Source organism: Sphaeramia orbicularis, chromosome 24 (assembly GCF_902148855.1).
Source record: "Sphaeramia orbicularis chromosome 24, fSphaOr1.1, whole genome shotgun sequence".
In the NCBI taxonomy this organism is placed as follows: domain Eukaryota; kingdom Metazoa; phylum Chordata; class Actinopteri; order Kurtiformes; family Apogonidae; genus Sphaeramia; species Sphaeramia orbicularis.
In genome coordinates, this window is record NC_043979.1 from 22,752,011 (window position 1) to 22,770,025 (window position 18,015).

Consider the following 18,015-nt stretch of genomic DNA (forward strand, 5'->3'; position numbering starts at 1 on the left):
ATTGCATAGGTGTGAATGAGTAAAGGAGCTAACGCTAAGTGGAGGAGGTGTGGAAGACTCAGAGCTTCAAGTCTTTGAGGTTCAAACTTGGCAGACGTCTGGTGTAAATGTTATGTCTTCATCTACTTGTATGCGAATAGTTGCGTGTTTTTCTTTTTTTTTTTTTTTTTTTGCTGGTGGTATCACAGTTCAGTACAGGATGGGTCTCGACCTTTATCACTTGGAAGCATTAATACATGGAACAGTGCATAAGAAGTGAATAATAAAAATCACAATCAATTGGGTTTGAATCCAAGCAATGTGTTAGCAAGCAGCAATCAAGGTTACTGGTGTTTGAGCAATGACGAGTCTTCACATTGGTCCATTTTTAGCAAGGTTTAATGTTAGTGCAAGAATGAGTGACCCTGTTAAAAAAACTCTACCATAGTGAGTAATAGCTTAATTTAGAAAACTAGATGACTCCAGTCTAATTTTACAGACTATTTTCATTAAACTGTGTAACCAAACTCTTGTTATATTTCCATTTATCTTTAATAAAACTACACGTTCCATGCCTTTTTATTATCAGAGGGACAAAAGCTTCTAAAACTCATGTCTAGCTGCCTCTGCCTCGCTCCCTCGGTTAATAGTTAGTTAAAGAAAACATTAAGGGAAACACAGGAGAGGGGAGAGCGAGGGGGGGATACGGGTGACAAATCAATGCCTTATTGAAAAAGACAGAAGAGGAGAGACAGAATAAATAGGGAGAAAAGTAAAAAAAAAAAAATAATAATAAAGAAAATAAAAACAGAGGAACACAAAACACCACAGTCCTAAAGGAGTGGGGTGGAAAGCGCAGAGCTGGGCTGTTCTTGCTGGCAGCTGGGCTTCCTGTTGCGACAGGGCAATTCGGATTGGCTCAGAGACAAGGGGTGAGGAAGAGCAAGAGGAGGAGGAGGAGGAGGAGGAGGGGGAGGAGGAGGAGAGAGGAAAGCCAGCATTACTGTCCTATAGAGGAAACAAAAAAACAAAAAAGATGAAGTGGAGGAGTGGGAGGGGGGAGGTGAGTGAGATGAGGAGAGACGAAAAGACAGCAGACATTAATATAGTTTTAATATTAATGTTGGACTCTTACATGCAGGTGCATTATTAATGTATTTCTGGAAATGTCAGTCTTATCACTAATCAGATCAGCTGGAGCATGATGGTAATTCTTACATTTACTCCCCTCTCCCCACGAACAAGCAGAGACGTACCTAGTCCAAACACGTTCATCTGAATTACATTCGAATAGTACTATGCGTCTGCTTTAATCACCTTTTAATGCTTTCATGTTATTCATCTTAATTAAACGCCCAGTGTGTTCAGTCCTGTTAACAGAATCAGACGACACAAGCCTTGAATACTAAATCAAACCCAAAAAAAAAAAAAAAAAATCCTTTTTAACATTCAGACCAGCTATGAGTGACCCAGTGAATCCCCACTGATCCCAACGGTGCCGATGCAGAGCCGTGTAGTGGACGTACGGTACATTAACATTTACATTAACATGCATAGTGGACAATGTGTTGGATATTATCTGCACCAGGTGAAAACATGATTGGTCAGAATGAAAAGCTGAGCCGTGGACATTAATGTAGTTTCTCTTCTGTTATCCGCACTGCAAAAATTTAAATCTTACCAAGTGTATTTTTCTCATTTCTAGTCAAAATATCTCATCACACTTAAAATAAGACATAATCACCTAAAGAGGAACTTGTAAGTGAGATATAAGGACTAATATTTAGACAACAGATCTGGAAAATCGTATTTCAAGAAATCTTACCAAGATCATTTTCACTTGTTTCATTGGCAGATTTTTCTGCTTGAATTAAGCAAAAAAAAAAAAAAAAATCTTAAATTAAGCAAAAATAATAATAATAATAATAATAATCTAGAATTAAGCAAAAAAATAAATAAAAAAATCTTGAATCAAGCAAAAAAAATCTTGAATCAAGCAAAAAAAAAAAAATCTTGAATGAAGCAATAAAATCTTGAATTAAGCAAAAACAAAATCTTGAATTAAGCAAAAAAAAAATCTTAAATTAAGCAAAAAAAAAAAAAAAATCTTGAATTAAGCAAAAAAAAACTTGAATTAAGAAAAAAAATCTTGAATTAAGCAAAAAAAAAAAATCTTGAATTAAGAAAAAAAAACTTGAAGTAAAAAAAAAAAATCTTGAATTAAGCAAAAAAATATCTTGAGTTTAGCAAAAAAAAAAATCTTGAATAAAGCAAAAAAATCTTGAATTAAGAAAAAAAAACTTGAATTAAGTAAAAAAAAAAATCTTGAATTAAGCAAAAAAATATCTTGAGTTTAGCAAAAAAAAAATCTTGAATAAAGCAAAAAAATCTTGAATTAAGCAAAAAAAAAAATCTTGAATTAAGCAAAAAAAAAAAAATCTTAAATTTAGCAAAAAAAATCTGCCAATGGAACAAGTGAAAATTATCTTGGCAAGATTTCTTAAAATAAGATTTTCCAGATCTATTGTCTAAAAATAAATTCTTATATCTCACTGAAAAGTTACTCTTTAGGTGATTATGTCCTATTTTAAGTGCGATGACATATTTTGACTAGAAATGAGAAAAATACACTTGGTAAGATTTAAATTTTTGCAATGTGGTGATTCATTATTAGCCAGGACTTGTTTTAATGATTTTATTATTGATTGTTGTTGGTGTAATCATTTCAAGGAGACTTTAAAAGGCCCGACTGACATGTTTGCCTTGTTATTTGGATTTTTCTTGTACATTTTAGATCTGAGAATGAAATATATGATTCAGTTTGAAGTATCACGTTAAAAAAACCCCAAAAAAACATGTCGTGGAGCGAGCCTTTTAAGTCCGGTGACACCTTAGTTCACCAATGATCACACAGTGATTGACTTCTTACCGTCAGTCTCTCCATGCTCTGACATGGATTGGGAATCTACTGAACCTGGAGTGAGCCAAGTCAACCCATCAGATGTTTGAAGTGACATGACAGAAGTTTGTTTCTACAGCAAAAACATCAGTTCCATTTGTGCACATTACAAACACCCTATCCCAGCTGCGTGGGGTAGTTGTAGATTTTCCCATCAAATTCTATTTCAAATAAAATCTCCTTTTTCCCTTCTGACAAATGTGTGAAGGAGGTTGTACTCACATTGCTGGCTGGGGTCGGACTCTGTCGTCATCTTGATGTAATTGGTGGGTAGCAGGCCTGTGACCCCATTGGCTTCTCCTTTCCACCAATCAGGGTTGGTCTTGTCCAGGACGCTGATCAGCTGACCCTTGGAGAAGCTCAGCTCGTCCCGATTGGCGGCGGTGTAATCGTACATGGCGATAACTTGGCAAACTGAGAGGATGTTGATTAAAAAAAAAATAAAAAAAGACCAAAGAGTGAATCTACAGAAATCCACAATAAAATCCACATATTGCCAGCTGCCACATTGCACATCATTTTCACATATTCTGGGAATCCCCAAAAATTAACCACTATTAGAAAGAAATACATAAAGCCATAGAAATCATTCTTAATATCTATTTACCTTTTGATTTCAAAACAGTGTATTTGGGATGCATTTCTCCAGAGGTCAAGAACATAAACAGATACCTTTTCGGTATATTACTAGCTGCAGAAAAAAAAGCAATAACTAAACAATGGATGAAACAAGAAGAACCGACAATAAATAACTGGATAGACATAACTATGGGAATTTATAGGATGGAAAGAATAACTTTTACTGTAAATTTGAAGATGGATGTTTTCGTGCGACACTGGGATGGATGGGTGAGATATGTGAAGCCTTTGAGATCTGATTTTGCTGAGACGAATGCATGAATATGAACCCAAAATCATCTGAAGGAAATACGTTTTTGTGTTTTTGTTTATCTTTATTTTTGCATTGATTCTTTACTTTGAGATCTTGTACGACAGGACCATAATGAGCTACTGTAAATGTTTTTGTTTTGTTTTTTTTACAACCTCTCTCTGGATGTACATAGTTTGTGTTTTTGTTTGTTTTTTCAATGTATGAAAAGAAAAATTTTCTTTCAATAAAAAGAGAATTTAAAAAAAAAAAAATCCACATATTGCTTATGTAAAAAAAAAAAAAAAAAAAAAAGGTGTCTAAAAATATTTCTGTATTGAGGAAAGTAAATTATGTATAAGATTATAAAGCAGAGACAGTGTTAATGCATAGAGGCAAATCATTTTCACATATTCTGGTCTTGTTCAATATTGTTCCCTTTCTGGCAGGAGGTCTATACAATTTTAGAAAAAGTATTCTAGGCAAACATTCCTTTTGAGTTTGTATCATTATACTTAGGAATTCTACCAACAGAAAATGTCTCCTCTAATGACAAATATTTATTTCAGATTTTAAGTGCTGCTTGTAGGAAAGCCATGACAAGGAAGTGGCTAAACTTAAAAAAACCTACAGTGGAGGAGTGGATTGACATCATTTATGACATTTTTAAGATTTAAAGCAGGGGTGTCAAACTCATTTTAGTTCAGGGGCCACATTCAGCCTAATATGGTCTAAAGTGGGACGGATCAGTAAAATGATATAATTAATAGCTTAAGAACTTATAAATAATGTCAACACCAAAGTTTTCTCAGTGTTTTTGAGTGAAAAATGTAAAATTCCGTAATGAAAATGCTTACATCTACGAACTGTACTTGAACGTAGCATGAACAAATATGAACCTGAAAATTCTTCAGAAAAATAAGTGCAATTTTAACAATATTACACTTTAGTTTATCATTTAAACATATGCATCACAACTTACAGACCACAGTGGATCTACAAATACACAAAATATTTAGTAACAGGCAGAATATTGGTAAAATTCTACATACGTCTCTTAAGAAATTTCATATTGTTCATATTTGTTCAGGTTTTTCACATTTTTTGTAAAAGGATAGTCTGTAACTATAAACATTTTTGTGTAATTTTACTTTTTTACACACAAAAAAAAGACAAAAAATTATATTTTTCATTATTTAGAGGTTGTTATTATTGCATTTTACTGGTCTGACCCACTTCAGATTGAATTGACCTAAAATGATTTCACACACTTGATTGTTAATATCTTCATTATAATTTTTGCATTTCACAAATTCATCCTAAGGGCCAGACTAGACCTATTGGCGGGCCGGATTTGGCCCCCGGGCCGCATGTTTGACACCCGTGATTTAAAGAATTACTTTTGCAATAACACTAAAAGAAGGTCTGTTTGTGAAAACATGGGAAAGATGGATTAGGTATGCCACACAAGTTCGACCATTGTTTATCTGAGACCATGTCTTATGTCCATTTCACCCCTTTTTTTCCTTTTAAACCCTTTTGTATTGATGTTTTCTATTTTATCCATCCATTTATTTATTCATTCATTTTAAAAATCACAAATGTGCACCCCAGCATTCCTGTTCTAGGGAGTTTAGTTCTTAATTTTGTATTGTAAAAATTACATCTTTGGTATTGCTGGGACAGGACCAATCATCCTTATTTGTATTGTCGGTGGAGTCACAGAAGTATCGCTGTGACATACAATTGTAATTCGTAGATGAATGGATAAGTATGGTGAATTGCTATGCAAATAAATATGTGAACCATGGAAAATACCAATAAAAAGAGAATTGAACAAAAAAAAAAAAAGATTATAAAGCAATGAGAATTTTATATTTATCACTTATTCTGCCATATTTGAGTTAATGTGTAGAAGTGTGGGGCAACACATTATAAGTAACACAAAGCCATTGTTTTTTATTACAGAAAAGAGCAATAAGAATTATGTACAATGTTAATTTCAGGAAACAAACAATTGAGTTCTTTATTAAATCAGGATTGTGTAAATATAAAGAGTTAGCTAAATTAAGGACATTGTTGGTTGTGTTTAGAGCGAGAAACGGACTTTTTCCTGCAAAATTGTCGAAATTATTTGTTTTAGTATCACACTGCAAAATCAAAATCTTACTAAGTGTATTTTTCTCATTTCTAGTCAAAATATCTCATCACACTTCAAATAAGACATAATCACCTAAAGAGGAACTTTTCAGTGAGATATAAGAACTTATTTTTAGACAACAGATCTTGAAAATCTTATTTCAAGAAATCTTACTTATCTTAAGATCAGTTTCACTTGTTCCATTGGCAGATTTTTTTTTTCTTAATTCAAGCAAAAAATAGACTGAAAATGTACACTTTTTATTCCTATTCTTATTCTATTTGATCTTTTTTTTTTCTTTTTTAACAAGGTAAGAGAGAAACAGTATCTCAGTTCTCTGTAATTGACAATAAAGAATCTCTGAATATTTTGATACTATGCATTAACTGTTATTGTGACACTATTCACTTGTTTTACAGGTTCATCATGGTCTAAAATGATGAGTGTGTCTCGGGTGATGGATTATAAACAAGACTGGGTGTGAGCGTCACCTGGCAGAGGCGACGGTGACGACTTGCTGCTGGACGGACCCAGGAGTTTGACGTTAGAGGAATGAAACCAGCCTCTCTGCCGCTTCTTCCCACGAGCCTGGAGGAAAAAAAACAGACATCCTGAGTCAGTCTCCCCTGGTTCAGTTCTGAATTCTAAATCAAACAATGAACTGGCGAATCGATTTTGTTTGGCCGAGAGCTAAACCTCTGGATTCTGAGCAGAGAACAACGATTTATACACTGTGGTTGGTCTTTAGTGTGAATTTATTTTCCCACGTCTTCATAAATCACATTAAAACACTCAAACACACACTGTTCCACCCCTTGTTCAGCGTCACTTTATCTTATCTCATTTAATTTAATCCTTTCATGGATAGTGGTCACTACAGTGGACAGTTCTTCTCCAGCTGCTCTCTTGTATATTCGTGGGTTTTGTAGTTTTAGTTCCACATCAGCCAACACAGTGGACGCTCATGCACCATCCCATACACTGACATACAGACCATTACTGTAACTTTGCTGTTCTTGATAAACCTGATCTGCACTAACATGTTTGAGTGTAAGTCATTTATTTGTTAGATACCAAGGTTTTTTTTGCACGTTATCTCCATGAAATGAGTAATAATGAGCATTAGAATATGTTAAAATGTGAGAAAACATCAGATTTGCAGCATTAAAAATGTTCTTATTTCATTGTTTTCATATTACTTTCTTACAGAACAGGATGAGGGCCACTGGACTTTAATCTCAGAATTCTAACTTTAAACTCAGAATTCTGACTATTTTTATCTCAGAATTCTGACTTTAACTCAGAATTCTGACTTTTTCCCCAGAATTCTGATGTTAAGCTCAGAGTTCTGACTTTTTTCCTCAGAATTCTGACTTTAAGCTGAGAATTCAGACTTTTTTCCCCTCAGAATTCTGACTAAACTCAGTATCCTGACTTTAAACTCAGAATTCTGAGTTTAAAGTCAGAATTCTGAGTTTAAGCTAAGAATTCTGACTTTTTTTCCCCTCAAAATTCTGACTAAACTCAGTATCCTGACTTTTATCTAAGAATTCTGATTTTTTTTCGCCCTCAGAATTCTGACTGAACTCAGTATCCTGACTTTAAACTCAGAATTCTGACTTGAAACTTAGAATTCTGAGTTTAAGGTAAGAATTCTGACTTTTTTTCCCCTCAGAATTCTGACTAAACTCAGTATCCTGACTTTAAACTCAGAATTCTGAATTTAAGCTCAGAATTCTGACTTTTTTCTCATAATAATAATAAAAAGAAATATATATTGGACCTTATTTTTTATTTTATCTTTTTTCCAGTGGCCCTAATCCTCTTCTGTACTTTCTGATGTTGGGTTTTAAACACTTGTTTCTTTACTTCAAAAATTAAATGCATGGACTTTTTGTAACTCCATAAAAAAAAATTGATTGCATTGTTTTTTTTTCTTTTTTTCATGTGTAAAGAGGAATAAAACACTCAAGAAAAAAATCTTTACTTAGGTTCTCATAATTCATGCATGAAAGGGTTAACAAACATTTCTGAAGGATCTAGACATGACAAATGGAGTGAGGATTCCAGATTGTACTTGAACATTCAGTGTGAACCGTCCAGCTGATGGCTCATTACAGTGTCATTCTCTGCGTGCTTAACCCACAGCTTTAACTGCAGCTTCAGCATAAATTGGGCAGCAATGATTGACCTCTCCCCGCTGTGGACAAATCAGTTATTACTCTCGTATCCTCCGGTCGGCCTCTTAACGGCTCTGCATTGATCTGACAGGTCAGCAGATAGTAACGCACTGACAGTATCAGCTGTGAGCTTATAATGAACACGGCCCATTAAACAGTTTGACACTTTATATTCAGAGTTAGATTTACACTACACGTTTTCTATACTTCTGTTATACAGATGAGCCTGGCCAAGAGAAGTGAGAAAGCACTGTCCAGCATTCCATATCTGTTTTTTAAAATTTCTTTAGCAGCAACCATAATAGCTCAAATTGCAGGTCTAAGCAAGTCCTTTAACATGCCATTAAGGAATAATAACCAAATATTTAATAAAAACAGGAATTTATCATCACTGACAAAGTAGCGGAGTGAGGAAAAATATCCGGCAGTTATTCAAAGTTTGGAAAAAATTCCCAAAAGTGCAGTTCCTCAAGGAAAGTGCACTGTTTTTTGCCTTTTGCACAGCCTATATTCCACTGTGTACATATCTTACATTTTTACTGTCTATATTCTGTATTTTTATTCTGTTATTTTATACTGTAGCGAGCAAATGCAATGACATTTCGCTCTGTATAAACTTACCTGAGTGACAATAAAGTCTAAGTCTATATTTAGAATACCACACTTTTCTTAATATATGAGAGTACATTATATCCAAAAATGAAACTGATATCACTTTTATTTTAGTTTTAAAAGACATTAATTCATGGTAACGGAGTGAGAATCCAAAAAAGTAATGGAGTAAGGTGTTTGTTCAGTGTGATGCACCAGAATAATAATCAAAGATTTTATTAAGATACAGATAAAATGATCAATCTTTGGCCACATATGTTTCATTACTATATTCAATACACATTTTTCTGCTGTTTTTTTTTTTTTTATAATAAATAACATTCAAAATCATTGTAGTATTTGATTAGTATGAAATATAGGATTCGACACAGGCATATATTTTGAACATATTTATTTACATTCTGAATTTATGCTGTATACACTAATTTACAACCTTTACTGTTCTTCATTTACACTGTATTCTCATATATTTTCTCATATATCCAGTTGTAATTCAGGTACAAATTAAATAAACACAGCTTTAGAAACTAGAGATATATGTCTTTTATGCTGAATAATCTAAAATATTGTTTTAGAGAAAAAAAAGAAATTGACCCTGATGTTCACTTTCGCTTGGCCAGACCCAGATGCAGAAGTCAGTGACATTATTCTTTACATTTTCCTGATAACTAAGTGTTTGCCATGGAGGATTCTGGTGGGTTCTGTAAATTGGTTTGAGAGCCTGGTTTCGACCGGCTCTATATGTGAAGTGCCATGAGATAACTTTTGTTATGATTTGGCACTATATAAATAACATTTGATTGACTGAACTAAGCAAGCGGATTCATGAAACCATATGACTACTGTAAAAGTACCACACAATATTTTACAGTAGCACACTGACCTGTGGGGAACCATGGGTCATAGTAATACTGATATCTAGGGACTAAAGTTAGTAAATATGTCTTTCCTGTTTTTAACTTCATTTCCCATCATGCAATGTGGTGCTGCGCTTCGCGTCAACTGAGCAACGTGATTGTACGGCTACTGTATTCCAAAATGACTAATATCTCCCAAAATATTGGTCCTATCAACTTGTCGAGATATTTAATGTGGAGACGGGACTATTCCTCAACTGTAGGTACCAAATTGGCCTGTTAAAAATTACTCAATTTCTCAGAACTGTGCAGACACACACACACACACACACACACATATATAGAGAGGTATTATGATATAGATAACATTGCAATATGATTTATGGACCAAATCACGCAGCCCTATTGAACAGTAATCAAAGGCAATTACCCTCAATACTGTACATCGTCATGCAGAGTTCCATACATTCATGAAGGAAACTGAACTGAAAGTTGTCCAGTAGCAGCACATTTTGCTAAATTTAACCCATTAAGACCCAAATATACACCAGTGACCAAACGCATGTACTGATCTAAACTGTTTAATAACCTTAAAGCCACTAAGTCTATCAATACATGTAAATAATTGGAGTAAAATGCAGTTTGTCGTCTTTTCATGGTCATCAGATATGACCCATTTGGACGTTCAGAGGCTTCGAAGTGAACGTGGAAACACCATCACTCGGATGGTCCAAAAATTTTTTTTTAAGATTCTCTGAATTAGAACCCTGCATTTGGTTCCATATCTGGCCAAATTACTTCAGTCCAAATTTTATGCAAATTAATTAATATTTAGAGGTTGCACAAGACACATGAAGATTACTCTATATACTATAACATAACTAGCCAAATGAATAAGGCATATTAGAATAATTTGTAATTTTATTCTCAAAATCAAACTGCAACTTGCATAAAATGTTACTTAGAAAGTCCAGCAACCACTGTTGCTTTAGTGAAATTACAAAAAATGTTTCTGTGTTCTTTGACAACTTGGAGCCAGTACTGTTTCTGATCTTTATTTTTTGTTCGGCTACAGTTGAAGTCTTGAATAAGCTCCACCCCTCTTTCAGCAACATCATTGACAACTTTTCTGGAATGCACAATTTTAGCACCTTCTGAAAGTCTTCATCATCAGCCCAGTCTTCTGGAGGAATTCTGAAGAATGTTTGTGGCAGATCCAACGTTTCAAAGAAACGCATGGTGCTGGTGGTGACAAAATCCCTGACCTGCTTCCCTTCATAATCTGCTTGATTTAAAGGCATCCCAACGCTTTAGTGGAACCGAAAGAACCTTCATTTTCCATCATGTTGTGAACCATCAGCTGCTTCTGCTCTTGTGTCACACTGGAGTTGAAGAATGCCAGGACAACCAATTCTTCACTAAAGTACCACAGACGTCGGCGGCCTTACTTAATACATATATTGCTAGATGAAGCACTCATACCTTGGTTTTCATAGTACTGCTGCTTCTCTTAGCAGGTCCACTTGGCTATGCTGAAAATGCAAAATTAGTCAATTTCCAGGAAACTTCCAGCAACTTGTGCACCCTCTAAAACATCTCCTTTTTCTTCCAAATTTTTTCCTAAATCATCTTTTGACTGCAAAAACCTAATGCAGGGTTCTAATTGAGGTTATCTGAAACTTAATTTTTTACCATGATTGTTGGACCAACCTAACCGTCATCTCCTACAACATTGATTCACCAGTAAAACACATGGAGTTGGATCAATGACAGTGGATGGAGACACATACTTTATGTTTAGCTAATGATATATTTTATTGAAAAAGTCAGTTTTTGTTCAGTTTTCTCTGTTTTTGGTGTAGTAACCCTCAAATGTAATCTCAGTATGATGATTAAGGTACATGATCAGTAAATTAAATATGGAAATATACCTGATTTTCCCTGAAAAAATGCAAAATGGAGAGGATAATATTATGATAAACAGTGACAAACCATTTAAATAGAGAGAAAAATTCAATTGGGAAGTGCCACAAAAGTAGCACTGGGTCTTTATGAGTTAATGATCCTATTTCTTCTCTATGGAAGTGTGACGGTAAGTGCTAACCTACAGTAGATGTTTTACTTTTTATTGGATCTGCTGTCAGAAAACATCCCCTCATGGACCGAGAACAGAGTTTTAATAGAATATAGATTTATTGTGTTGAGTTTAAAACTGTAATAGTTCCTTTATAGGCGTTAAATGGTTCTGCATCAAACCACCTGTCGTCTTGCAGCGCTCTTTCATTAAGATCCTCAGACGAATCTGTACTTTTAACCCTCAGGTCACATTCTGTAACAAGGACTGATGGAGCATTAACTGTTAGATCCTCTCTCTGCTGAAGTAAGGCACAGCATGTCTCCAACCACTTAACTCCTCAAAACTTTCATTAGTGAAAGATCTGTGTAATTTTACTCCATTTTTACCCTTATTCCACTGATTATAGTGCATTTCAGTATTTTTGCCTCCCATGTACTAATTTCATCTGCTTTTTATTATATAAAATCTTTTAGGTTTTCAGCTCATGAGGTCTGGAACAAGCTTCAGTCTGAGCTCCATCTACACACACTGATTCCTTTGAGTGATTTTAACCCATAAAGACTCAAACAGCCACCTTTGATCAAAAGCATCTACTGATCTAAACTGTTGATCCACTAATTCTATCAATACATGTAAAGTATTGGTGTACAATACAGTTTGTCATCTTTTCATGGTCATCAGATATGACCCATTTGGACGTTCAAAGGCTCCGTAGTGAACATGGAAACACCGTCATCTTCTACAATATTGATTCACCAGTAAAACTCATGAAGTTTCATAAATGACAGTGGATGGAGACACTTGGGTTATGTCCAGTTAAAGATATATTTCACTGAAAAAGTCTCATTTCTTCAATTTTTTTCTCTTTTGATATAATCACCTTTAACTTTATGCTGAGCTTTTATGAACATCTTCATGATCAGTCAATTAAACAGAAAAATAGATGATTTTCACTTGAAAAATGCTAAATTCAGAGGATAATATTATAATCAATGGTGATGAGTCACTTAGGAAAGGTTAAATAGAGAGAAAAATTAATTTAGGAACTAACACAAAAGTCACACTGGGTCCTTATGGGTTAAAGAGAGCATTAAAACTCTGGAATCAAGGCTGTAAGGCTGGTGGTCTGTAAACATTTCAACTGATTGTATATGATTTTTCAATGTTTGCAAATGCTTTTAACATTGTTAAACTGTAATGATGTGACTGTATCACCAGGTCTTTCTTGAAAAAGAAATCCCCCCTCTCAATCGTTAAATAAAGATTAAATTAAATCAACAAAAATATTGCTTTGTAAATCACTTTGTAAAGTTGTTTGGTAAAATGCCATGTGAATAAAAAAGGATAAGATGACTTTATTGATTCCACTGTGGGGAAACTGCAGTGTACAAAGCAGTGAAAATACAGGAAAAAAAAGTGCAGAAGAGTAAAAACAGGAAATATAAAAGAGTATCAGCTATTTATTCACATTACTTGTTCTGTAAATAAAGTTTATTGACATTATTACCCCTCGAGGGGGAGGCAAGGGGTATTGTTTTTGGTTCCATTTGTATGTTTGTTTGTTAACACTCTAGCAGCAAAACTATAGGTTGAATTCATACCAAATTGGCTTTACAGATTGCCAGTGACCCAGAATAGATGTGCTTACATTTTGGGAAGAGTAGGTCAAAGTTCAAATTTTTTATGAATTTTTAAAATTTTTTTTCCTCATTTACTTATAATGGGCGAAATTTCAAATGTCTGTTGCAACAAAACTGTAGGGTGGATTCATACCAAATTGGGTTTATAGACTGCCAGTGATGCAGAATAGATGTGATTACATTTTGGGAAAAGTAGGCCAAAGTTTAAATTTTTCATGAATTTTTTAAATATTTTTTTTCCTGTTCTACTTATAATGAGCGAAATTTCAAATGTCTGTAGCAGCAAAAGTATTACGTGCATTCATACCAAATTGGTTTTACAGATTTCCAGTAATGCAGCATAGATGTCATTACATTTTGGGAAAAGCAGATCAAAGTTTGAGTTTTTTAGGAAGTTTTAAATTCTTTTTTTCCCTCCCATTTACTTACAATGGGTGAAATTTCACGTCTATAAAAACATCAATTTTGTTTCGATTTACTTCAAACTTGGCACATATATAGAGGCAATTAATATGCTGACATAATGACATCAGCTGAATCCATGCCAAAATAAGCTACAATATTTGTGAGGGGTGGAGTTTATTGTGCCTGGCACCACTTGTTGTTATTAAAGTTGAAGTTAGAATGTGCAAGCAGAGTGATGCTTTACTTTATGTATCTAAAATTAAAGCATTCTTACCATTGTGAAAGATAACTAACCAAAAAAAAGATGAAAAACTTAAATCTTTATACATACATGAGACAGAGAATTTATAGTTGCTGGATTAGAGTAATATAAGTAGCGGTAGTTCTCATGTTCAGCAGTGGAATATGAATATTTACCATCAGATGTATTAATAGGGCGTGGCCTGCCTAACACACCACAGCTATCTATAATCTATCCATCTATGATTGTCAATGTTGAACAAGGCTTGATCTAATAAAAGACAAACGCATTTGGACCCAGAATGCAAAACCCTCTTTTCCAATTCTCAAATCTACTTCCCATGACCACCATCTCACTGCCTCTGTGTGTACTTTTCGGTGATATAAATGACCAGATCTTATCTTTGCCGAGTTGAGGGCTGACCTGCAGTTCCCCGAGCCACCAACCAGCAGAGTTCTTGGCCAGGACCACAATCAGTTGCCCTGGAGACAGACACAGCTGATGCATCTTTGGGGAAAGGGTGGCGGTGACTGCCTGAGCGATCTCTGTTGACCAAACACAGACAGCCAGGGATGCATTTAGAGAGGGTAAACATCAGATGAACCAGTAGGTCATGTCTGTCTGTGTCTGTCAAGTGTTTATTCTTACCTGGCTTTTTGGTTGGAACCCCAGCTCTTGTCACCTGCATAAATGATTAAAAGTAAATTATAAAACCGCCACCATATGAGCATTAGAGTCAAATGTACATGATAATGCAGTTATCATTTGGGTGCTTCTATCAAACTGGTCCCTAAAAACAGGACATGGGGGCTAAAAATTCAAACCAGATGTAGACTAATGTTATGAAGCAAGTTTGGAAGCACTTTGGGTCTATTTTAAAACTAAATACTGACTGAGATAAAAGAGAAACTATTTTTCAGATAAAACACATTCAAATGTTATTTTACATTATATTTAATATAAAAATCTGCATGTAACACAGTCAAAAGGACACCAAAAGTATGCGCTACTATTTTTAAAAAAATATCTCTAATTCTCTCACAGGTAAATTTTGGGAATTGATCTACTTATGCAAGGGAGAGGGTTTCACAAAAATAACAGCTGTTGCAAAAACATTTGTGATTTATATGTGTTTAACTGGGCAGGTTCTGTATGTAACGCAAGTGGAGACAATGGGTTACACACGAAACCTGGAATGAGACTGAGATTCATGAAAAAGCCACATGTCTGGATTAGAAAACCACTAGGATCGACAAATTTAACACAGTGTCTTTATCTATAGAGCTATATAAAACCATTTCAAGCCATGTTTTCAAAATAAAATGCACTGACACCTAGGTAGTTTTTCATGTCCCAATTTTGGTCCTGTTTTTGGCCCCCATATTTTATTAAAAATTCATTAATTTTGGGATGGCTCAGCGCAGGAGTAGAATTTTTTTGCATTTATCTGAGGTCCTCATTAGGTACATCCTGGGGGGAAATATGTCTAAATTTCTCTTTTATTATTGGGTCTAAAAAGCTGGCAAAGTGCTAGATACCAAAATGAACCCAGTTTCATAGAAGCACCCATTTAGAAACACTGAAAAAAAAAATAACACAGCTCCTACAGCTTGTCAGATTCTCTCAAATGGAAATTCAGTTCTATCACCAAAACTAAAGAAAATAACAACATGAACATGGTTTGAGACTGTTCTGCCCAAATACTTAATGTTACATTAAACATAACCTTTTTGTTTCCACTGAAAAAGTCAGATGTTGTGTTTCCTGGTGGATTGAAGTTTTGTGTTTCTCACTCTAAATGGGACAAATCACTGCACTGATTTCCCATCATGCCGATTTGTAAACAATTCTGTACATCAAACATTGTGCTTTGACTACATTGCCAAGTATCATATATATATATATATATATATATATATATATATATATATATATATAGAGAGAGAGAGAGAGAGAGAGAGAGAGAGAGAGAGAGAGAGAGAGAGAGAGAGAGAGAGAGAGAGAGACTTTATTTCGAACATAAGCAGGCAAAAGAAATTCCAGATTTCAAAGGACACTCCAATATATGGAAATAAATCAACCAAAGAAGAAAACAAATATCACACAAATATATAACCATTTCATTCTGGCTCTTTAACAATATTTTATGTCCAAAAAAGAGTAGGAAGAAGCCAAGCTTATACATGACTTGGTTAAACAGCTAAAGTATACAGTCCATAACAAAGAATAGGACAGTCATTAAATTACAAAAAAGAACAAATGATTAAATACCATCAATAAGTATTACTATTGTACTCATGTTCATTGTTACTAGATGTCTGGAATATAAGGTTTTTATCCATCTTTATAAATTTTATGATGTTTTCATACTGTAGTACCAGCAATGGTGTGAAATCTTGATTGAAAATTTAAAATTTTATATAAAATACACTCTCCATGCCATCACTAGATGATATGTGACGAGCAGACTGTGCATCTCCTTTTGGGCAAACAAAATATGTGTTTTAGGTGTGTTTTACCTCTGTATGTGTTTGTATTTGTTGTTTTTTAGATATTTTTACTACTTTTTAAAATCCTATTCTTATCTTATTACGGGAATTTGAGTACTCATTTTGTTGTGCTACATTGAATGAATGACAATAAATGAAGCTTTTTTTGTTCTGTTATCCTGATATGTGTGACATTAACACAGTAGGCATTTAACAAACAATTTATAAAAACAGACAGAAACTTTAATTACAATATTGATGGGAAAAAAGCAATTCATAACATTTCCAACAAGATATTTTCATACCAACTGAGGCGTTTACTTTAACTAATAAACACAGTTATACTCACCTCTGGTTCGACAGGTCGTACGTAGTTTGAAGGGAAAACACCCGTCTGGTCCCCGATACATCCTCGCCACCACTCTCCCTCTCTCTCCGTCACCATAACAACATCCCCTTCAACAAACGTCAAGTCTCCCACCTCAGGGCTTTCGTATGTGTACAGGGCAACGTATTCTAGGTAGGATGAAATAACAGACCAACACATGAAAATCAGAATGCATTACAGTGACATATCATTCTTCTGCATTAGTTACACTCACCCTCCAGCTGAATAGAGTCAGATGTGTCAAACAAATCCACGCTGGAAGAGGAGACAACACACACCATTAACTTATCGAGTTGACATTTGATCATCAGAAGTGTGTGTGCATTGAGAAAGCGTCTTCCTACTCTGCACTGCCTCCTGCTTCCACAGCGACGTAGCTCTTCGGAAACCATCCCTGCGTCCCGTTGAGCTGTCCCAACCACCACTCGTCCCTCTGCTGAAGCACGTTGATGATGTCACCCTGCGAGAAGCTCAGCAGTGCGGTGATGACATCACCGGCGGAGAGGTTGAGGTTCGTTTCTGACGTAGCTGACCATGAGGAGAGGGCTCGAGCCAGTAATGGGAATGATGCCTGAAGAATGAGATTATGAGCCAGTGTTAGGATATTATAACTATATACCACAGGTGTCAAACATGTGGCCGTAGCTCAGTAACTTCAAAAATACTACCTGCTTAAACCTACTTAAGCAGGTGTAACCTATATACATGAACTACTGGTCAAAAGTTTTAGAACACCCCAATTTTTCCAGTTTTGTATTGAAATTCAAGCAGGTCAAGTCCAATGAACAGTTTGAAATGGTACAAAGGTAAGCGGTGAACTGCCAGAGGTTAAAAAAAAAAAAAAAAAAAGGTAAGGTTTAACAAAACTGAAAAATAATGTACATTTCAGAATTATACAAAAAGGCTAACAAGAAATGGGTTACATTTACACTGGGTGAGAATGCATATTTATTTATTGCATTTAATGTATTATTCATTTATTATTTTTCCTATGTAAATTGTGACTCCCTGATTCTGCTGTTGTGTTATGTATGTTTAACCATGTTTGTAGTAAAATAAGAAAAATAAAGTTTAAAACTGGAAAAGCACTTGGAGAGTGCAGACCTCCGCCAAGGTAGATCAGTCCCAGCCCCCCCCCCCCCCCACCACCACCACCACCACCAAAATTTAATCATTTGTT

The 18,015-nt window shown here is 34.8% G+C and overlaps 1 protein-coding gene across 3 annotated transcripts in view; it reads right to left on the reverse strand.

Moving 5' to 3' along the window:
* Window positions 1-18,015, reverse strand: part of itsn2a (intersectin 2a) — a 97,140-nt gene that overhangs the window by 11,897 nt on the left and 67,228 nt on the right. For 2 of the 3 annotated variants that reach the window (XM_030128561.1, XM_030128562.1), the window contains 8 exons: window positions 17,180-17,406; window positions 17,050-17,090; window positions 16,797-16,963; window positions 14,607-14,640; window positions 14,382-14,503; window positions 6,438-6,534; window positions 3,161-3,352; window positions 2,909-2,953 (listed from right to left, as the gene is read on the reverse strand). In XM_030128561.1, coding sequence (XP_029984421.1) covers window positions 2,909-2,953; window positions 3,161-3,352; window positions 6,438-6,534; window positions 14,382-14,503; window positions 14,607-14,640; window positions 16,797-16,963; window positions 17,050-17,090; window positions 17,180-17,406 — 925 coding nt within the window. The remainder of the gene's footprint in view (window positions 1-2,908; window positions 2,954-3,160; window positions 3,353-6,437; window positions 6,535-14,381; window positions 14,504-14,606; window positions 14,641-16,796; window positions 16,964-17,049; window positions 17,091-17,179; window positions 17,407-18,015) is intronic. The other variant, XM_030128563.1, reaches the window with a different exon arrangement.